At 44.0% G+C, this 23,086-nt stretch overlaps 1 protein-coding gene across 1 annotated transcript in view; it reads left to right on the top strand.

Annotated features, from left to right (window-relative positions):
* The window catches only part of LOC124501867 (cationic amino acid transporter 3-like), a 32,290-nt gene extending 17,409 nt beyond the window's left edge, over positions 1 to 14,881 (top strand). Inside the window, exon 2 of the mRNA XM_047066331.1 lies at positions 13,104 to 14,881. Within this exon, the coding sequence (XP_046922287.1) occupies positions 13,104 to 14,881 (1,778 nt within the window). The remainder of the gene's footprint in view (positions 1 to 13,103) is intronic.
* The last annotated feature ends 8,205 nt before the right edge of the window (positions 14,882 to 23,086 follow it).

Here is a 23,086-nt window from a genome sequence, read left to right as displayed (position 1 = left end):
AAAAGGGAAGGGGTCTGGAGTAGAGGAAGGCATTTTAGGGGCCAAAGGGAATAATGGATACAGGTGGAAAGGGCTGCAGGAGGGGAACCCAGAATTCGGAAATTCATGGGTTCTTGCTGGAGCCAAAGATTTGCCCAGCCTGGGCAGCCCAGGCCTATCTCAGGACCCAGGGCCCAGGGCTGGCTCTGCAGGGAGAGACATTCTCTGCCGCCCTCTTGTGGCCACCAAGCCCTTCAGTGGTTACTGCTGAGAATGTTCCCCTCAAGTTCCCAGGGCAGCAGCATCTTTTACCCCTGGTGGAAATTGCCTACAAGTGGAAAAGAAATGTTTGGTAGTCCAACCACACTTTTCCCTCATCTACTCTGGTTTCTGGGGGCACTCACAACCTCCTTAAGGCTGAGAGAGTCTTCCTGAGATTTATCTCTTTTTTTTTTTTTTTGCCATTGTCTGAAGTTTTCTGCTTTTGGAGATGTGCAGTGGAGACAGGGGGCTAAGATCAAGATATTGAACAGAGAAAGAAACTTCTCTTCCTCCTTGGATTCCATCTACACTCCCAGTTTCCCAGGGTGTTTGGGAGTTTTCAAAGAAAGATTGCAGGTGTAGTGACATTCCTGGAGAAAATGGGCCTGGGGCTGACCAAGCATTATGTTTCTAGGTTTCCATGAATTTGCACCTCAGTTCAGTCCCTCAGCCTCAGCAGGGAGGTGGATTGGCAGGAGCCAGGAGGCAAGAGACGGGATGCTGGAGGGAGATGGCATATTTGGCAGATGCTGACGGGACTCCTTATCTGCTAGCTCTGGAATCCCCTCCCACCCACCAGGCTGCCCTTGACCCACCCCTTCTAGTGCTCAGTGCTCATTAGTGATTGCCTGTCTTTGGGGAGACACCCAGGGGGCCAAGTGCCATTTGGTGGGGAAGGGGGAGGTTAGGAGGAGGGAGTGACACCAGGTAAGTGATGGAGGAGGAGGGGTTGGAATGACTGGGATTTGAGCTGGGGTCTAATGGTCACTGGGGTGCTTGGAAGTCTTCGCAGGGGAAACTGTCGTGGCTGCAGATATTGACTTGCTGGGGGTGAGTGAGTGGATGGTGGGAATGGGAGGGAATATTGAATGAGATTGAGTTCCACTTATTTAGGTACTCATTTTGGGGGACCCAGTGAAAAATGAACCAATGACTTTATTGAGAGCTTCCTATGTCCAAGAAGGGTTACAGGTGCCACAAGGGATAGAAGAGAGACATTTGAAAACCTGCCACATCCCCTCCCTGGACTTGTTGCCCCATGTGGGCCTCTCTAAGGGGTACAAGGAGCTGCTGGGAAGTTCTCACCCAGGATGCAGAGGCAAAGCTTTCAGGCTTTTTGTTCTTCACCTCTGCAAAACACCTCCAAGTGGCCTTCTGCCTCTCCTCACTCCTCTTCTCACAGAATGCTCCAGACTCATAGATACCTGGCTGAGGGGTACATTGAGTGCCCTCCCAGAATTTCCAGTAGCTCCAGTTGACAAAGTGGGCATGGGTAGGGCCAAGCCTCAATGCCTCACCAGCCAGCAAAGCAGACAGAGAGGTGACTCACATCTAGAGTCCTGGAGAATATTCAGTAAGAAACCTGTGCATTCTAATCTGCCAGCTGTCCATCTTCCACACAAAGGGCTGCCTGCCACACCCCATTGCACTCTCTATGCCAGTCGATCCCTTGAATCACACAACAGCATGGGGGAGGCAGAGAAGGTTGCAGATGGACACAGGGACATGGGCAGAAAGGCCCAGTAAATTCAAGCCAAAACCAACAGAATTGGAACAATAAGGCAGAGCGGGTAAGAGACAAAGATACAGAATCAAGAGAGACAGACAGAATCAAGAGAGACAGACAGGATCAATAAAGACCCAGAGACAGACCCAGAGACAGGAGAGAGGAAAGAGAGGAGCGTCCAGAGAACACAGCAGAATATCCAAAACAGAAACAGAGAGATACCCAGAGGCCAGAGATAGTAGAGTCAGACATAGACTCAGGGACATGAATTGGACCCAGGCTCAGGGGTCAGAAAGCCATGGACCCAGAACCAAAGACAGTTCTATGAGAAGAGACAGGTAGAACAGAAGGTTGGATGCAGACTTTGCGTGTGTGTGTGTGTATGGCAGGAACACAACTCAGAGCTCCATACAAAATGGCAGCATCCTCTGGTGCTGAAGGAGACCCCACACCCCGCATGAAGGACTGCTCTGAGCAGTGGAGGTGAAGGGGGGAGAATAGGACTAAGATGCGAGTTAGAGAAAGACTGAGATGGAGAAGAAATGGCAGAGTCCTGACTGAGATCAGAGGGAGAGAAACAGAGTGAAGCAGGGAGTAGAGACATGGACAGAAGACAGAAGGAGACAGAGCAGGAGAAGGAATATGTTGGAGGCTGGTGTGCAGAGACACAGGGAGAGGGAGGGGGCCCCTCACTGCAGGAGGGAGAGAGGAGTAGGGAGAGAGACAGGCTGTTGAGAAGCAGATGAGGGTAAAGGGGGAGCAAGCAGGACACCTGTCTCCCCAGAGAGGCTGGGCTGGGATAAAACCACCCAGTGGGGGGCACTTAGTGAGTACTTTTTTTAGGGTGATCTTGTCTCTCTCTTGTTTTAAGTACAATGAACCTATTCCACACAACCATCTTCTTCACAGGAGCGCTTACAACTGCTGCTGCAGGTGCCTGGTCACCTGGCATCCTCTGTGGGAATTGCCTTCACAGCCTGCAGCACAGCTCTGAACATCCTCACCAGAGACACATGCTTGTCCTTGGGGTGGATCTGATTTTTGAGAATTGTCAAGGTTTTTTCTGATGCTGGAGAAGAGGGTGAGGACCCAGTTGGGAAGCAGTATTTCCAGTTAAATACAAGGTGAATGTGGGAAGACACAGTGGAGGATGTGCCCTCCTCCAAAATGGCTCTGAAAGGTCATTGCGAAGGAGATGCTTGCAGCATGTGACAGGAGACATTCCTAGTGGCTGCTGGAGCCCAAGTTTAATGTTCCTGTGTGTTTCTGAAACCAGGTAGTGGTGCACCCAGGAGCATTCCCAGCCTGGTACTGGAGGGTGAGGCCTGCATTTGCCTGAAATACTTGGTCCAGTGGTCCTGCCCTTGGGGAGCTCACAGTCCTTTCCATACCAACTAATATGCAAAGTAACCTGGTGACACTGACCCAACACAGACCAACAAGTGCAAAGGACAAAGGCAAATTGAGAATCAGAGTCAGTTAGTTTATCAGGGCATGCTGCCTGGAGGAAGGGAGTTATGAGTGGGCTGTAGAAAGAGAAACCCAACAGGGCATAGGGTGGAGGAGGAAAAGAAGAAGAGAACCTGTCTCTGTGTTTCTGAAGCAGGATAAGCAAACAATAAGGCAGGCAGGAGACATCTTTGCTAACCTGGAATAAATACTTGGACTGGGGAACCAGCATGAAGGGGAGTGAGGGGGGGCAGATGCTGGCAGCTAGGCTGGGTGTTCTGAATTTGCTAGGAGAAGTATTGGGGCCCACTGGAGGGTGCCCTGAGTTGTGTTAGGCAGTGATGTGCGTGAGCAAAATTGTCTGGAGAAGTGCGTACCCAGGTTTGCATGTCTCCTGTGTGTGTGTGTGTGTGTGTGTGTGTGTGTGTGTGTGTTGGGGGGTTGGGATGTACATCCAGGTGAGTTTGTGCCAAGTTGCTTTGTGCCCCAAGCTTGTCTATTACATCTGTGTGGGTGATTGGCATTCTGGTATGTCTGAGTGCCTTTGTTCCTTTGTGTGTCTCTGTGTGGTCACGTGTGATTGGTATCTCGGTTGCATATTGTGTATTTTATTTGGCTGCAGGCAGTGGGAGGGCAGTGTGTGTGCATAGGAGTGTGTTGTGCATGTGTGTGTGTGCATGAGCATGTCTGCAGGAGGAGTGGGACCAGTAGGGAGCCCTGGCTGCCCAAACATCACTGTCTGTCTCTCTCCCTCCATTGGCTCCGTCTGCCCTTGCTAAGGAGGTAAACAGCAAAATGGCAAAGTGCTTTGCCCAAGGAGACCTAAACATTGTAAACTGGGAGAGGACTCCCCCTGCAGGAGAGAAATGGCAGGAAGAGCCAGAGGACCAACACACAGAGTCCTGCAGGCCCAGGCTTCTTCTTGGAGCAGGTGACTCACATGCACACACAACTCTCAGGCACCCACAGGCATGCCAGGCATAGAAGGACACACACACACACACACACACACACACACACATACACACACACACACACAGCGTGGTTCATGACCTCCAGTTTCCCTCCCTTCCTCAAAGTCCTGTGACCTACTTTCCATCACTTCTAAAAGCCTCCGGGGTTTGAGGAGATGGGGCTGGGGGCACTCTCTTGGACTTAGGAGCCAATAACCAGACAGTTACTTAGCCTTGTAAGGCTGTGCATGTGTGTGTGTGTGTGTGTGTGTGTGTGTGTGTGTGTGTGCACCCACGCCCCTCCCTCCTCCTTCACTCCTCCCACATTCCACCACCATCTACCCTGCACCCTTTGAGGCTGACTCCTGCTCCCCCTTTCTGAGCACTGCCTCTAACCCTGGGTTCCTCTGTCTGCCTCAGTCCCACACGTCTTCCACAGGGTCCCTCCCTTGGTCAGGCTTTTTGTAGTTTGGTCTGGACTTTATCTTTCTGCCCCAGGCCATCATTATCTCTCCCTCCCTGGTTCCATGGACTCTGTAGCCTGGTTCCTCCACCCTTTTCCTTCTTCTACACCCTCCTTGGCCTCCCCCTAGGGTTCTTCTTCCCTCCTCCCGTGCTCTACCTGAAGCTGCTGCCTCCTCCCAGTGTCAGTCCTGTCCCTCAGTGTATTTCTGCCTGGGTTCTTCTCCCACTCACCATTCTCCTGCTGGGTTTCAGATGTGGTCGCTGTGTTTTATTCCCCTTCCATGGGAGCTCTTCTGGCCCCTCCAGAGTTCCAGTTTCCTGTTTCCTCCTCCCCCTTCCTGTTGTGAAACTGCTGACATTGCCTTCTGGCTCCCAGTGTCTGCCAGGACTCCCCTGGTTGTGGGGGCCAGTGGTGAAGCAGGAGGTCCTGGGCTGAGCTGAAATCCCAGCCCTGTTCCTCCCCATGTAGCCTCTTCACCTGGACTCACTCACCTGTAAAAGGTGGGAAATAGCTGTCTACAAGAGACTCATTTTAGACCTGAGGACACCTTTAGATTCAGAGTGAGGGGATGGAGAACTATTTATCATGCTACTGGAAGCCAGAAGAAAGCTGGAGTAGCCATACTTATATCAGACAAACTAGACTTTAAATTAAAGGCTGTAACAAGAGATGAAGAAGGACATTATATAATAGTTACAGGGTCTATCCATCAGGAAGAGCTAACAATTATAAATGTCTATGCGCCGAATACCGGAGCCCCCAAATATATAAAACAATTACTCATAAACAGAAGCAACCTTATTGATAAGAATGTGGTAATTGCTGGGGACTTTAACACCCCACTTACAGAAATGGATAGATCATCTAGACACACGGTCAATAAAGAAACAAGGGCCCTGAATGAGACACTGGATCAGATGGACTTGACAGATATATTTAGAACTCTGCATCCCAAAGCAACAGAATATACTTTCTTCTCGAGTGCACATGGAACATTCTCCAAGATAGATCATATACTGGGTCACAAAACAGCCCTTCATAAGTTTACAAGAATTGAAATTATACCATGCATACTTTCAGACCACAATGCTATGAAGCTTGAAATCAACCACAGGAAAAAGTCTGGAAAACCTCCAAAAGCATGGAGGTTAAAGAACACCCTACTCACGAATGAGTGGGTCAACCAGGCAATTAGAGAAGAAATCAAAAAATATATGGAAACAAACGAAAATGAAAATACAACAATCCAAACGCTTTGGGACGCAGCGAAGGCAGTCCTGAGAGGAAAATACATTGCAATCCAGGCCTATCTCAAGAAACAAGAAAAATCCCAAATACAAAATCTAACAGCACACCTAAAGGAAATAGAAGCAGAACAGCAAAGGCAGCCTAAACCCAGCAGAAGAAGAGAAATAATAAAGATCAGAGCAGAAATAAACAATATAGAATCTAAAAAAACTGTAGAGCAGATCAACGAAACCAAGAGTTGGTTTTTTGAAAAAATAAACAAAATTGACAAACCTCTAGCCAGGCTTCTCAAAAAGAAAAGGGAGATGACCCAAATAGATAAAATCATGAATGAAAATGGAATGATTACAACCAATCCCTCAGAGATACAAACAATTATCAGGGAATACTATGAAAAATTATATGCCAACAAATTGGACAACCTGGAAGAAATGGACAAATTCCTGAACACCCACACTCTTCCAAAACTCAATCAGGAGGAAATAGAAAGCTTGAACAGACCCATAACCAGCGAAGAAATTGAATCGGTTATCAAAAATCTCCCAACAAATAAGAGTCCAGGACCAGATGGCTTCCCAGGGGAGTTCTACCAGACGTTTAAAGCAGAGATAATACCTATCCTTCTCAAGCTATTCCAAGAAATAGAAAGGGAAGGAAAACTTCCAGACTCATTCTATGAAGCCAGTATTACTTTGATTCCTAAACCAGACAGAGACCCAGTAAAAAAAGAGAACTACAGGCCAATATCCCTGATGAATATGGATGCCAAAATTCTCAATAAGATACTAGCAAATCGAATTCAACAGCATATAAAAAGAATTATTCACCATGATCAAGTGGGATTCATTCCTGGGATGCAGGGCTGGTTCAACATTCGCAAATCAATCAACGTGATACATCACATTAACAAAAAAAAAGAGAAGAACCATATGATCCTGTCAATCGATGCAGAAAAGGCCTTTGATAAAATCCAGCACCCTTTCTTAATAAAAACCCTTGAGAAAGTCGGGATAGAAGGAACATACTTAAAGATCATAAAAGCCATTTATGAAAAGCCCACAGCTAACATCATCCTCAACGGGGAAAAACTGAGAGCTTTTTCCCTGAGATCAGGAACACGACAGGGATGCCCACTCTCACCGCTGTTATTTAACATAGTGCTGGAAGTTCTAGCATCAGCAATCAGACAACAAAAGGAAATCAAAGGCATCAAAATTGGCAAAGATGAAGTCAAGCTTTCGCTTTTTGCAGATGACATGATATTATACATGGAAAATCCGATAGACTCCACCAAAAGTCTGCTAGAACTGATACATGAATTCAGCAAAGTTGCAGGATACAAAATCAATGTACAGAAATCAGTTGCATTCTTATACACTAACAATGAAGCAACAGAAAGACAAATAAAGAAACTGATCCCATTCACAATTGCACCAAAAAGCATAAAATACCTAGGAATAAATCTAACCAAAGATGTAAAGGATCTGTATGCTGAAAACTATAGAAAGCTTATGAAGGTAATTGAAGAAGATTTAAAGAAATGGAAAGACATTCCCTGCTCATGGATTGGAAAAATAAATATTGTCAAAATGTCAATACTACCCAAAGCTATCTACACATTCAATGCAATCCCAATCAAAATTGCACCAGCATTCTTCTCGAAACTAGAACAAGCAATCCTAAAATTCATATGGAACCACAAAAGGCCCCGAATAGCCAAAGGAATTTTGAAGAAGAAGACCAAAGCAGGAGGCATCACAATCCCAGACTTCAGCCTCTACTACAAAGCTGTCATCATCAAGACAGCATGGTATTGGCACAAAAACAGACACACAGACCAATGGAATAGAATAGAAACCCCAGAACTAGACCCACAAACATATGGCCAACTCATCTTTGACAAAGCAGGAAAGAACATCCAATGGAAAAAAGACAGCCTCTTTAACAAATGGTGCTGGGAGAACTGGACAGCAACATGCAGAAGGTTGAAACTAGACCACTTTCTCACACCATTTACAAAAATAAACTCAAAATGGATAAAGGACCTAAATGTGAGACAGGAAACCATCAGAACCTTAGAGGAGAAAGCAGGAAAAGACCTCTCTGACCTCAGCCGTAGCAATCTCTTACTCGACACATCCCCAAAGGCAAGGGAATTAAAAGCAAAAGTGAATTACTGGGACCTTATGAAGATAAAAAGCTTCTGCACAGCAAAGGAAACAACCAACAAAACTAAAAGGCAACCAACGGAATGGGAAAAGATATTTGCAAATGACATATCGGACAAAGGGCTAGTATCTAAAATCTATAAAGAGCTCACCAAACTCCACACCCGAAAAACAAATAACCCAGTGAAGAAATGGGCAGAAAACATGAATAGACACTTCTCTAAAGAAGACATCCAGATGGCCAACAGGCACATGAAAAGATGTTCAGCGTCACTCCTTATCAGGGAAATACAAATCAAAACCACACTCAGGTATCACCTCACGCCAGTCAGAGTGGCCAAAATGAACAAATCAGGAGACTATAGATGCTGGCGAGGATGTGGAGAAACGGGAACCCTCTTGCACTGTTGGTGGGAATGCAAATTGGTGCAGCCGCTCTGGAAAGCAGTGTGGAGGTTCCTCAGAAAATTAAAAATAGACCTACCCTATGACCCAGCAATAGCACTGCTAGGAATCTACCCAAGGGATACAGGAGTACTGATGCATAGGGGCACTTGTACCCCAATGTTCATAGCAGCACTCTCAACAATAGCCAAATTATGGAAAGAGCCTAAATGTCCATCAACTGATGAATGGATAAAGAAATTGTGGTTTATATACACAATGGAATACTACGTGGCAATGAGAAAAAATGAAATATGGCCTTTTGTAGCAACGTGGATGGAACTGGAGAGTGTGATGCTAAGTGAAATAAGCCATACAGAGAAAGACAGATACCATATGGTTTCACTCTTATGTGGATCCTGAGAAACTTAACAGGAACCCATGGGGGAGGGGAAGGAAAAAAAAGAAAAAGAAAAAGAGGTTAGAGTGGAAGAGAGCCAAAGCATAAGAGACTGTTAAAAACTGAGAACAAACTGAGGGTTGATGGGGGGTGGGAGGGAGGGGCGGGTGGGTGATGGGTATTGAGGAGGGCACCTTTTGGGATGAGCACTGGGTGTTGTATGGAAACCAATTTGTCAATAAACTTCATATAAAAAAAAAAAAAAGGTGGGAAATAATGGCAGGGGCAACAGGAAATAACTCATGGGACTATAGTGAGAATTAGCACTGAGGAGAAGATGCAACATACTCGGCACATAGTATGTGCTTAATAAATATTAGCTCTTGGGGCGCCTGGGTGGCGCAGTCGGTTAAGCGTCCGACTTCAGCCAGGTCACGATCTCGCGGTCCGTGAGTTCGAGCCCCGCGTCAGGCTCTGGGCTGATGGCTCGGAGCCTGGAGCCTGTTTCCGATTCTGTGTCTCCCTCTCTCTCTGCCCCTCCCCCGTTCATGCTCTGTCTCTCTCTGTCCAAAAAATAAATAAACATTGAAAAAAAAATAAATATTAGCTCTTGTTATTTGTCCTTCCTCAGTCTGCTCCCCTGTCTCTTCAGCCTGGAGTCAAAAAAATATTAAGAAGAGAGAAAAGAAAAAGTAATAGACAATATAAGCCAAATCCATCTAAATATCAGGAATTTCTTATGGTTCAGCCTAACAAGTGCTCTAAGTTCTGAACACAGGAAATGCCCGTGAGTGTGGACAAGAAGGGAGGGTGGGTACTGACTGAACACAGAACACAGGAAGCCATGTGAATTGTGCACTGGAAGGACCAAATTCAACCCCAGGGAGGATGGGGGCTGCCCAAAGTCCAGCCTGTGTTCATCCTGAGGTGGCCATGCTGGCCGCACTCTGTCCCTGGGCTCATGGGCCTGTGTCTGCTAGGGCTGCAGAGTGTGGGAGTCCAGCTCCTAAAATACTCTCACTTCCACACAGGACCTGGATTTCCGGAGACTTAGACCCACCTCTTCTTGTCCTCTCTTTGCATGTCAGGGACACACACACACACACACGCCCTGGGATTTCTAAAGGAAAGCAGGGTCCCACTAGAGATGGATTCTCTCTAGCTGCTTGCTTTCCTGACACTAAACATCACAGGGCAGTGTAGGCCCAAATGATGTTCCTGCTTGGGTTTCTTTCTCAGTTCCCCCCTTTCTCCAAGGGAGCAGAATCAGTAAGTCACACACTCCACCCTCTATATGTGTGTTGGGCACTGAAGGGAGGGAGACCCAGAGGGAGGAGCAGGGGCCCTGTCCTGCAAGAGCTCCTTGCAGTTGGTGAGATGAGTCTGAGAGCCAAGACAGAGAGGCATAGCACTCTGTCTGCTCCCTCAGCAAATGTTTGTGAGCTGAGTTGGTCAAGGGCAAGTGGACCAGGCCCCCTGAGTCAGATGATGGGAAATAGTCACCAGGTATGAGGTTGAGTTGTGACTTGATCCTGAACAGTCTACCTGCAGAACTTTACTACTAACTACTAAACTGTGCTGCCTTCCTGTGAAGGAAGCTTTTTAGAATATTTTTCCTTTGAGATTGACAGCAATTCATGTCAATTGGGTGGCTTAGAGCAGTCATGGGAAGTATGGGGCTAGTGGAAAAGAATCTCCAGAGGGAGAGGATATGACATTTGAAAATGTTCCAAGATGTCTTCATTATGCCTCCCTCTGTCCCCTGAAGTGAGAACCTCTACATTAGGACACCTCACCTAGATTATAGGGCTTGAACATGATGCCTTCAAAAAAAATAGGCATTCCCTAACTGGGTTTGGGTGGTTGGTTGCCTATAACCCAAGGGTGCCTGATAGTTTTAAAACACCTGTCCTCAAAGGCAAACAATTTTTTTTTATCACTCTTTGTGGTTTATACCTGCCATGAATGATGTGCAGTCTAGGTGTTATCACAGTTGGTTTTCTCTCCATACTTTTGATTTTGATTGCCTTTTATAAGAAAGGTAATGTCATTTATATCTTTACCTGGGCCAGATTTATAAAAGTTACTTGGCTACAAAGTATGTATCTCAAAGTAAAGTAGATAGGAATTCTGGATTATGTGTTCTTTCAGGATTCTCTTCTCAGTTTGTGTATTTGTTCAACAAATATTTATTGAGCACTTAACTCACACTCTGATGGAGGAGACAGGCAGCTGACCTGGAATTTTTGCTACATTATGATAAATGGCACATGAGGGAAGCCTGGGTGCTATGAGAACACATAAGAAAGGCAGCATAAGGGTCAGGGGAGGCTTCTTGGGGCAGCAACATCTGAGCTGGGAACCGAAAGAGAAGTGGGGTTAGCTAAGTGAAGGGGACAAGAAGGCATTAGAAGCAGGGGAACAGGGTGGGTGTAGGATTTTGCAGTTGCATTATGAACTGGGCAGGGGATGATGCTGGAGGAATAAGCACAGGTCAGATGATGAAGGAAGACAGGATTAAGAATGAAGGGCAATGGGAACCACTGAAGAGTTGAAGCCTGGGGATGGGTGGGGGACACATCAATCACATTTATAGTGTAGAAAATTTCCCTGAGTTAAGTATTGACTCTCTTTGTCTATGTTGTGTGCTTGTTAGTAAATCATAACATTGGAACTGGTGGGTGGCAAATAAGGAGTCTAGATGGATTTGTAGACAGAAGGTCTGACCCATAATCCAAGGGTCCCTTTTGATAATCTGTAGAGAAGACTTTTCAATTTTGACTTGTCTTTCCATCTTTAGAAACCTCTATTAACATTTCTTAAAATTCTCTCAAAATCCAATCCTGAATAGAGAGGAGAGTGGGGGCTGCATGACTTTGTTTTCTCTGTTCTCCACTACTCCTTTCTGGGGCATTGCTGTGAATTGTTCACCTAAAGTCTTGCTCCCCTTGAGGAGGGGCCCATTTGAATAGCAGGGGAAGGAGGAACCACACGCAGGATTCCTTCACTAAGAACACATTCAGACTATGGTTTAAGCGAGATAATATAACTCCTTGTGAAAAATTAAAAGGGAGTTACAGGTGAGTGTTTTAATACAAGTCCACAGATCAATGCAGGGTCTCCAGGCAGTTGGCTACTGACACCACAGATGGTGCAGGGTGTTTATAAAGCACAATGTGGCCAGTGAGGATACTTTCTGCAGGAGTGAATTCACCTTCTTTCTTGGAATCCAGAGAGGAAGAAGACAGAAGGAATTGTTTTGGTTGTGAGATACTGAGCTAAATGACTTATTTCTTTTCTTTCTATCCATTACAGTCTCAAAACTGTGGACACAAAAACTGTGGTGAATATTTATCTGGTTGCTTTATGTGGTTTATTGCATATCAGATATCATAAAATGACCTTTCTGGCTCTTCTCCCCTCTTAGTAATGGACTCTTGGTTGCCTGCTGCACCCATTTCTCCAGTGTTTTCTTTCCAGAAATCCTGTTTCTTACCTTGCAGGTAGTTATCCCCCTTTCTCCCTTTTCCTCTCTTTTCACAGCACCCATGTGGGCCTAGGAGGGTAAAGTGAAGAGTTGGACTGTACATTCTGTGACATCCGTACAGCTAAATGGATGATGCAGAATGAGGATAAAGGGGGCAAAAATGACATCAGACCTTGGCTAGCTGATTTGGGGGTAAGGGTCTTAAAACTAGGGTCAAATATTTGTATTTTAAACTCAGATGATATTCTCAATATGGCTCTATAATTGCAACAAGGACCTCTAGTCTGTGAACTGTGTCATAACTCAAGCTCAAGCACCATGCAAATTTCCCATGTGTAAATTATTGCACAATACATTCACCCTGTTATGTCTTAAAGCTTAATTAGTACACAAAGCTACATGAGTTAGATGAATCCAAATGGGATTATGTCATGTGGTGTGCAAAAAAAGGAGAATGTTGGAAGGTATTTGGCACTTTTTTAGGGGGGAAAGCAGAGTTGACTTCTCTATAATTTCTTTTGGTGTCGGTTTCTGTGATATTTGGGCTGCAACAAGTTATATGCGACTTCTGAGTTTTTTTGTTTGGTTGAACAACATTATTCAATAAATATTTATTGTTTACCTAGGAATTATGGAAGGATACCACATACTAGGAGAAATATGAAGCAGCAGCTTTGAATCTTGAACAAGGGAAATTGGCTACCCCAACGCAACTCAGCTTAACTCAGCCTCACTGAACTGATCCAACACTCCTCAGGCTTGCTATAGATCTCTAATCCTTAGAATCTTCTTCAATTCCAGCTAGAATACTGTGTCAGGCATTTCACAGATTTGGCCAAAAGCTGGTACGCAGACGTCCACTGGAGGAAGAAGTATTTGAGATTTCCTTTGAAAGAAGCCTGAGCACTCTGGATTTAGTGGCCCTGGGTGTGGGCCGCACAATAGGTGCAGGTGTGTACATCCTGGCTTGTGAGATGATCAGCAATCAAGCAGGACCATCCATCGTGATCTGCTTTTTGGTCGCTGGCTTATCTTTTGTGTTGACTGGGCTGTGCTATGCTGAGATTAGTGCCTGGGTTCCCCATTCTGGCTCCTCATATCTCCACACCTATGTCATTATTGGTGAACTCTGGGCTTTCATCACTGGCTGGAACCTCATCCTGTCCTTTACTGCTGATACAGTCATTTATACCATGACCTGGGTCTTAACCTTTGAAAACCTGCTTGGGAACCAGATGTCTCAGACCCTGCGTGAAAGCATCTCTCAGCATGTTCCTCAAGTCCTTGCAGACAATCTAGGCTACTTTGCTGTGGTCCTTCTGTTGTTACTTAGAGAAATTGAATATATGAATTTTTATGAGTTATTCGCCCTTTCCAAAGTGTTCACATTGGTGAAAATTTTAGTTCTCAGTTTTGTCATCATCTCTGGCTTCATTAAGGGGGACCTGCACAACTGGCAGCTCACAGAAGAGGACTACGTAAAGGCTGGACTCAATGACACTTCTAAGTTGGGCCCTCTGGGCTCTGGAGGATTTGTGCCTTTTGGCTTCCAGGGGATTCTCCGTGGAGCAGCTACTTGTTTCTATACATTTATAGGTTTCAGTATTATTGTTACCAGAGTGAAAGAAGTCCAGAATCCCCAGCGTTCTATCCCCATGGGCATTGTGATTTCACTGTTCATCTGCTTTGTGGTATATTTTGGTGTCTTTTCTGCACTTACACTTATGGTGCCTTACTACAAGCTTCAACCTGGGAGCACCTTGCCTGAGGCATTTCTCCATATTGGCTGGGCCCCTGCCTACTATGTTGTAGGTTTTGGATTTTTCTGTAGTGTTTGTGGCATTTTCATGGGCTTTATGACCCCCATACAGTGGGTGATATGCATGATGGCAGAAGATGGCCTCCTGTTTCCTGTCTTGACCAGGATCTATACCAGTATATACCCCCGATTCATGGCCACTGTGGTATTTACGATTATTGCAGCAATCACGATATTCTTCTTTGGAATCACTGATCTTGTGGACCTCAGGTCAATTGGGACACTGGTATCTTATTCTCTGGTTGCTTTTTGTGTTCTCATCATCAGGTATCAACCTGATAGGAGGAATGGGGGACATGAAGCAGAGGTGCAGCAACAGAATGTATCTGCAGCAGAGAGGCTGACTCTACAGGGACTACTTTTTCCAGGCAGCCCCACCCCCACTCCACTCTCTGGCCGGGTTGTCTATGTTTGCTCCTCACTGCTTGTTCTGCTGCTCACTCTTCTTTGCCTGGTGCTGGCCCACTGGCCAGTTCTACTTTCTGGAAACCTAGCGTGGATTTCAGTGGTTGTGCTACTCCTGGTGCTCATCACTGGGATCACTGGGGTCATCTGGAGACAGCCGCAGAGCTCCAGTCCCCTTCACTTTAAGGTCCCTGCTGTGCCTCTCCTCCCACTACTGAGCATCTTCATGAATGTTTACCTTATGATGCAGATGACAGCTGGCACCTGGGCCCGATTTGGTGTCTGGACTCTGATTGGGTTTGCTATCTACTTTGCCTATGGAGTTCAGCACAACCTGGTCACTAACCCCACTTAAGTTAGGGCCCAAACTGTAGAACTTGAACTCAGCAGTGCCAGTACATATTTGTTTGAAATCATCACACCTGAATGCAGTAAGTTTTCCCTGCACAGTAATGGAATTTACTCCTGAGTTCATGGAAAGCTAGGCCTCCCATGGGATGTTGGTGGGGGAAACACTAAAAGAGCTGTGTATTTATGGTGAAGTGAAGGATATGTGTTTGCTCTCCCCCCCCTTTTTTTGTCTCCTTTTCAGTTGTGTCATTAGCTGCTTTCTGACTTTAAAAAATTATTTTTTAAAAGAAAGTTGTAAAATGTTTTCCTTTTCTTCGTTAAATATATACTAGTAGCTAGGAGGTAGGGAATGCCCGGCTGGTTCAGTCAGTATAGCTGACTCTTGATCTCGGTGTGGTGAGTGTGAGCCCATTTTGCATGTAGAGATCATTTAAGAAAATATCCAGTAGCAGAATTACTGGATCATGTGGTAATTCCTTTTTTAAACTTTTTGAGGAACCTCCATACTGTTTTCCATAGTGGCTGCACCAGTTGACATTCCCACCAAAAGTGCATGAGGGTTCCTTTTTCTCCACATCCTTGCCAACACATTTTCTTGTTTTTTTTTTTTTTTTGATTTTAGCCATCCTGACTGGTATAAAATGATATTTGATGATGTGATTGCAGTTTTAATTTATATTTTCCTGATGATTAGTGATGCTAAGCATCTTTTCATGAGTCTGTTGGCAATCTATATGTCTTCTTTGGAAAAATATCTATTCAGGATCTCTGCCCACTTTTTAATTAGATTATTTGTTTCATTGGTGTTGAGTTGTATAAGTTCTTTATGTATTTTGAGTATTAATCCCTTATTGAATATATCATTTGGAAATATCTTCTCCCATTCAGTAGGTTGCCTTTTTTTTTTTTTTAAATTTTTTTTTCAATGTTTATTTATTTTTGGGACAGAGAGAGACAGAGCATGAACGGGGGAGGGGCAGAGAGAGAGGGAGACACAGAATCGGAAACAGGCTCCAGGCTCCGAGCCATCAGCCCAGAGCCCGACGCGGGGCTCGAACTCCCGGACCGCGAGATCGTGACCTGGCTGAAGTCGGACGCTTAACCGACTGCGCCACCCAGGCGCCCCAGGTTGCCTTTTTGTTTTGTTGATGGTTTCCTTTTCTGGAAACCAAAAACAAAAGCTTTTTGGTTACATTAATTTGTAAAGGTGTGGGGTGCCTGGGTGGCTCAGTCGGTTGGGTGACCAACTTCACTCAGGTCATGATCTCACAGATTGTGAGTTTGAGCCCCATGTCAGGCTCTGTGCTGATAGCTCAGAGCCTGGAGCGTGCTTTGGATTCTGTGTCTCCCTCTCTCTCTGCCCCTCCCCTGCTCTCATTCTGTCTCTCTCCTTCAAAAATAAACATTAAAAAAATTTGAAAAGATATATGCACCCCTATGTTTATTGTAGCATTATTTACAATAGCCAGGACATGGAAGCAAACCCAAATGTCCATCAGTAGATGAATGGATAAAGAAAATGTGGCACATATGTATATATAATGGACTATTACTCAGCCATAGAGAAGAATGGAATCTTGGTATTTGTAACAACATGGATGAACTGGGTGAGTATAATGATAATTGAAATATGTCGGTCTGAGAAAGACAAATGCCATATGTTTTTGCTCTTATGAGGAATTTAAGAAATAAAACAAATTAAAAAGAAAGAAAGAAAGAAAGAAAGGAGAAAAGGCAGACAAGCAAAAACAAAACACACACACACACACACACACTCACAAAACAGCAACAACAAAAACTGTCCCAGATTCCTAAATCAGGGAACAAACAGGTAGTTGCCAAAGGGGAGATGGGTAGAGAGATGGGTGATTTAAAAATTTTTTTTAACATTTATTAATTTTTCAGAGACAGAGAGAGACAGAGTGTGAGTGGGGGAGGAGCAGAGAGAGACACAGAATATGAAGCAGGCTCCAGGCTTTGAGCTGTCAGCACAGAGCTTCCGATGTGGGACTTGAACTCACTGACTTCGAGATCATGACCTGAGCCGAAGTGGGATGCTTAACCGACTGAGCCACCCAGGTGCCCCAGAGGGATGTGTGATTTAGATAAAGGGAATTAAGAGTATACTTAATATCTTAATGAGCATGGAGAAATGTGTGAAACTTTTAAATTATTATATTGCATATATGAGTAATATAACAACACTGTGTATTAATTATACTTCAATAAATAAAAGAAACTAGAAAAAAAAACAAAAAAGATAAAATATAGCCCCTGCTTTTAAGGAGCTTATATTGTAATATAAGAGGTAAAGCATAGCTGTAACACAAAGTGGAAAGTGTTGTCATAAGGAATATGCAAATAAAGTGTCCTAGGAATTCAGAGTGGAGGAAGATCATCTGTGGCTGACACAGTGGTGAGGGTTGATCTGTGAAATCAGAGAAGACTTTGTAGAGGAATGCCATTTGAGTTCTCTCTCTCCAGGGACAGATAGGATTTTGCCACACATGGACAGCAGGGAGAGATTGTATGCAGAGTGAACACCACAAAGAAAAGCAAAGGAAAATGAAGCAGTGTTTAGACCATACTGAACATGGCGTGTTGCTTGAGCCTTGGCTGTGAGAGGGGCCAACAGAACGTGTACAGGTGGATTGGAGCCAGAGCTTTCCTCTGAGCACAAAGCACTTTGGCTTTGAACTCACTACCCATACTGAAAATCCCTGGGGTTAATTCTTCTACTTGGCAATATCTGCATTTTTGGACTTCAAAATTTCTCTATGGTTGTCTGTTTTGGTCCAGTGCTCAGAAAGTGAACAGCTGAGAGCCAGGTGTCCTATGTTCTGGTCTTGTTTCTACCACTAATTGACAATGTGACCTTGAGCAAGCCAGTCAGTGCCTTAAATGCTATGCTTATTTATCTGTAACATGAGAGGTCACAACCAATACTTTCTAACATTCTTTTTACTTAAAAGATTCTAGGATTTCCTCTGGTTCTTATGCCCTGTTATTATCTTAAATATGTCTCTCTACTGCATGTGATCTGAACCCACTTTTTACTACAACCCATTGTTGGAGCTGTAGAGGTACAATAAGTAACACCCCCATTTCCCCTACCTATGTTTGGAACCAATTGATAATCAAGACATAGAGATGATTAAACCATCAGCTGTAGATCTGCAGCCTAATTGGGTTGCCAGTCCTGCATCATTACATTCGATTTAATCCTCATTGCAAGTTGCGCTGAACATCCCCCACCCTCCACCACTAGAGAGAGTCTGATTTTATTAGATTTTCTCCTGTATGAGCAGGTTGGAATGCATGTGTTCTGGGCAGGTTGGTTCTGGATACAGAAAGAAAACCAACAAAAGCTGGGGCTGAGCTGGGCATACTCAGTGCTGTCTCTTCAACTCACTAATCAAGTCACAGTGAGAAGGGTGGGTGGGTGGATAGAGGCCAGGAATAGTACTCTGCTCAGCGGTGCTCAAATTTTAGTGTATGTCACCTCACCTGGAGGGCCCGTGAAAGCACTGCTGGGTCCCACCCCAGATTTTGGAATTCAGTAGGCTTGGGTGGGACCCAGAACTTGTACTTCTAACAAGCTCCTAAATGCTGCTGCTGCTGCTCCAGGGACCTCACATAGAAAACCAAAGCACAAACTGATGTCCTTTGGTATGTAAAGATGAAGTGAGGGAAGCAAAAGGTGCCCTTTGAACACTTATCTTCATTTAATGAAACACTTAGATTAAAGTACCACGTTAATCCTTTCACAGTGGGGAAATCATAGTGAATCATTTCACAATGAATATGTCCATAAAAATACCACAATGTACACTTTAAATATCTTACAATTTTATATATCAGTTATACCTCAATAAAGCTGAAATTAAAAAAAAATAAGATACCAAAGTTATCTGAGTGTCTTTATTTTCTTCATTTTGTTCTTGATTGTAGATCATAGGTAAGGAGTGTATCTTGTTCACCGCCCCAGAACATCCAGCTGGGACCAGGCACATTATGAGCATTTAACAAATTTATGTTAAATTGAATTGAACCTTCCACATTTCTTTGGTACAGAAATGCTTCTACCTTTCAGGCTAGCACTGTGTTATTCCTTTAACTATCTTCTGTGAGAATTCTTCTGCAAGAATTGACAAACAGCATTTCTCTCCATTCAAACTATATCTAGAACTGTATCTGGATCTGTACCCAGCAACTAGAACTGTACCCAGGCACTTCTACTTTTGCCTTAGTGTGGTTATGCCTGAGTTCTGGTGACTGTCCTGTTCCATCAGAGTGGAGTCTTGTTCAGGGCAAGGAGTAGGTTCTCTCCTTCCTCTAGACCCAACAGTAAAAACAGTGTTCGTTCAAAGAGCAACAGGGAAAATACAGCCCTGGGCAGGAAAATGCCTGACATGACCTCCTTTGGTCCTATTGCATCTATTCCCATGGGCTGTGGGGAGGGGAGTGAAGTAGCAAATTTATAGAAGGTCCAACCAGCTGACTCCATGGAATCCCTGAAGATGAGACTGATTCCAACTTGGGCACAACAGGCATCTTTCTTGAGGCAGTCAGAGTTTTATGGTTGGTATAGAGGGCCAGTGGTTTTCTATTGTATTTATGTATGGATCTGCCCTGGGAGGGAGGGGTTGGAAGTTACTTTTTTACTTGTGGAATTTCTCATCTTCCCAACAGGTAGTAGGTGATTCCAGGGAAGCCAGCTAGAGGCAGGATTACCCATATACTTACCCACTCCTTTAGATGTTTTTTGAGAGCCTGGTGCAAAAACCTTGTGAGAGCATCTAAGATTCTTTTGGAAGAGAGAACGTGTACTCCAAATGGGGAGAGACACAGACTGAAGTAGGAGGAATTACTAACTGGACAAGGATTGAGACATCATTCCTTTGGAAGGAAGGTATGAGTAGAAACTGAGAAAGAGGCATTGATCAAGAGATACTTTGGTAAATAAAAGAGGGACAGGTGAGTTGGAAAAGAAATGGGACAGTAATCTGGGCTATACAGACCTCTAACAGTCATGAAAGAATGAGAATATTGTGAGGGATGTGTGTTTTCACACTTGAAGGGAATTTGTGAGCCAGATTTGTATTGTAGATTGTGTCATGGAGTGAGATTCCTGAATCAGGAAGGAATGGAATACAATTCTCATTGCCATCTGGAGGATGTGACAGAAGGAGGAAAGACAGAAGGATGTGGACAGATAGACTCTTCCTGGGAGACAGTTGTAGCACCTGCTCCAGTCATCTACATCCTTGCTCTTCAAAGTGTGGTCCGTGGACCAGCAGCATGGGTGTCACCTGGGAGCTTGTTAGAAATGCAGAGTCTTAGGGGCACCTGGGTGGCTGAGTGAGCTAAGCATCTTACTCTTGTTCTTAGCTCAGGTTTTGATTTCAGGGTTGTGAGGTCAAGCCCTGTATTGGGCTCTGCGTTGAGTGCGAATCCTGTGTTAAAAAAAAAAGAAAGAAAGAAAAGAAATGCAGAATCTTAGACCCAAACCAAGACCTACTGATTCAGAATCTGAATTTTTAACAGGCTCCCAAGTGATCTGTATGATCAGGTTTGAGAAGCACTGACTTTAGATCAAGGATGATAGGTGTCTGGCCTCAGATGAGCACTTATGAAGGTCTGAAAACTTTGGAACTGGGAGCACAAGAGGAGGGTCTTAAGCTGGGGAAATTGAATTTGGGAAAGACAGAGAAGTATGTGTCCTGGCTGCCCTCCTGTCCCCAAGCTTCGCACTCCACCCACTTTGGGAAAGTGCCTGCTGTGGCCAAGCTGGAGTCTGCCTGGTCCTCAGGGGCTCCCCGGGGGCAAGCATTGTGTGAGTCAGGACTGCTGCCAGTTGTTTCCCCTACTTCATGTGATGGCCTGAAAGGGACTGGGGAGGTCATAGTAGTCATGCCCCGCCTCAGGGTTGTACTGTCTCTTAATCAAATGAGTAATAACATGATGATACTAAATGAGGAAACTATAGTGGTTGGGGGATGAAATAGGAGTTCTTAACTATCTGTCCTAGAAATTAGGGATACTTTCATCTATCAAAACCTTTAAGGAGAGACCAGACGATTGCATAAGGAGTTATATATACCCTGGTAAGGACCAAATTAATGCTTTTTAAGGGATCTTTTGGTGATTTTTAATAGGTCAATATTAAAATAAAAGAGACCTATATTTCCGGGGACCTTGGAGCATTGGCAATAAAACAATGTTACCAGGTGGGCATTGAAGAATTTTCTTCAGCGTTTGAGGGTTCGTGTACTTCATCTTCAATCAGAATGGGTGATAAAGAGAGGCCAATATTAAAGTAAAAATGATTGATATTGAGCATGAGGTAGAATTTTCTGAGATTTGAGGATGACTAGAGGAGATGGGAGGGTGCAGGCCCTCTGGCCATGAGGATGGTTGTCTCACTTGGGTTCGGAATGCCTCAGATGGGCTCCTGCCCAGAAACAAGGAAATTTACAAAATGAACTATCAAAATGTTTTTTATTTCAGAAACTCTCCAGTTAACTTCCTGAAATGGAAGGTTGGTGTGGATGTGATGGGTATATCAGGTGGCGATTCATGGGGATGATGAATGACAGGAGAAAATCTTATTAGAGGCTTTAAATCTGGTAGAATTTTGAAACAGGGCTTGGATTATGGAGAACAAATGCATGTTAGGACTCAAATAACAGTTTCAGGTTTTCATGTTGTGCCTCTATCCATGTATTTATCTTGTATCATTGATGAGATTTAAAAACCTCTTAAGGGAAAAGAACACCTCTTTTATGTATTACTTCTTTACATCTCCAATATCCCCCAAATGATGATGATAATAATAGCTACCACTTACTGAATACTATACCCTATATTTTGTTCCAAACACTTGTCATAATCACCAATTTTTTAATGTTTGTTTAATTCTTTATTTATTGTTTATTTTATATTTTCAATTTATATACCAGTTAGCACATAGTGCAACACTGATTTCAGGAGTAGATTCCTTAATTCCCCTTACCCATTTAGCCCATCCCCCTCCCACACCCCTTCCAGTAACCTTCTCTTTGTTCTTCATATTTAAGAGTCTCTTATGTTTTTCCGCCTCCCTGTTTTTATATTATTTTTGCTTCCCTTCTCTTGTGTTCATCTGTTCTGTGTCTTAAAGTGCTAGTATGAGTGAAGTCATATGATATTTGTCTTTCTCTGACTAACTAATTTTGCTTAGCATAATACCCTCGAGTTCCATCCACATAGTTGCAAATGGCAAGATTTCATTCTTTTTGATTGCCAAGTAATACTCCATTGTGTGTGTGTGTGTGTGTGTGTGTGTGTGTGTATATATATATATATATATATATATATATATATATATCACCTCTTTATCCATTCACCCATCGATGGACAGATGGACATTTGGGCTCTTTCCATACTTTGGCTATTGTTGATAGTGCTGCTATAAACATTGGGGGGCATGTGTCCCTTTGAAACAGCACACCTGTATCCCTTGGATAAATACCTAATAGTGCAATTGCTAGGTCATAGGGTAGTACTATTTTTAATTTTTTGAGGAACCTCCATACTGTTTTCCAGAGTGGCTGCATCAGTTTGCATTCTCACCAGCTGTGCAAAAGAGATCCTCTCTCTCTGCATCCTCGCTAACATCTGTTGTTGCCTGAGTTGTTAAGCTTAGCCATTCTGACAGGTGTCAGGTGGTATCTCACTGTGGTTTTGATTTGTATTTCCTGATGATGAGTGATATTGAGTATTTTTTCATGTGTCAGTTGGCCATCTGGATGTCTTCTTTGGAGAAGTATCTATTCATGTCTTTTGCCCATGTCTTCCCTGGATTATTTGTTTTTTGGGTGTTGAGTTTGGTAAATTCTTTGTAGATTTTGGATACTAAACCTTTATCTGATATGTCATTTGTAAATATCTTCTCCCATTCTGTTGGTTGCCTTTTAGTTTTGCTGATTGTTTCTTTCGCTGTGCAGAAGCTTTTTATTTTGATGAGGTCCCAATGGTTCATTTTTGCTTTTGTTTCCCTTGCCTCCAGAGGTGTGTTGAGTGAGAAGTTGCTGCGGGCAAGATCGAAGAGGTTTTTGCCTGCTTTCTCCTCAAGGATTTTGATGGCCTCCTGTCTTACATCGAGGTCTTTCATCCATTTTGATTTTATTTTTGTGTATGGTGTAAGAAAGTGGTCCAGGTTTCCCAG

This window comes from Lynx rufus, unplaced genomic scaffold (genome assembly GCF_022079265.1).
Source record: "Lynx rufus isolate CCGP_SWC_20201006 ecotype Redwood Valley unplaced genomic scaffold, mLynRuf1.p SCAF_7, whole genome shotgun sequence".
Classification (NCBI taxonomy): domain Eukaryota; kingdom Metazoa; phylum Chordata; class Mammalia; order Carnivora; family Felidae; genus Lynx; species Lynx rufus.
This window is presented reverse-complemented; position numbering and strand designations above follow the sequence as displayed.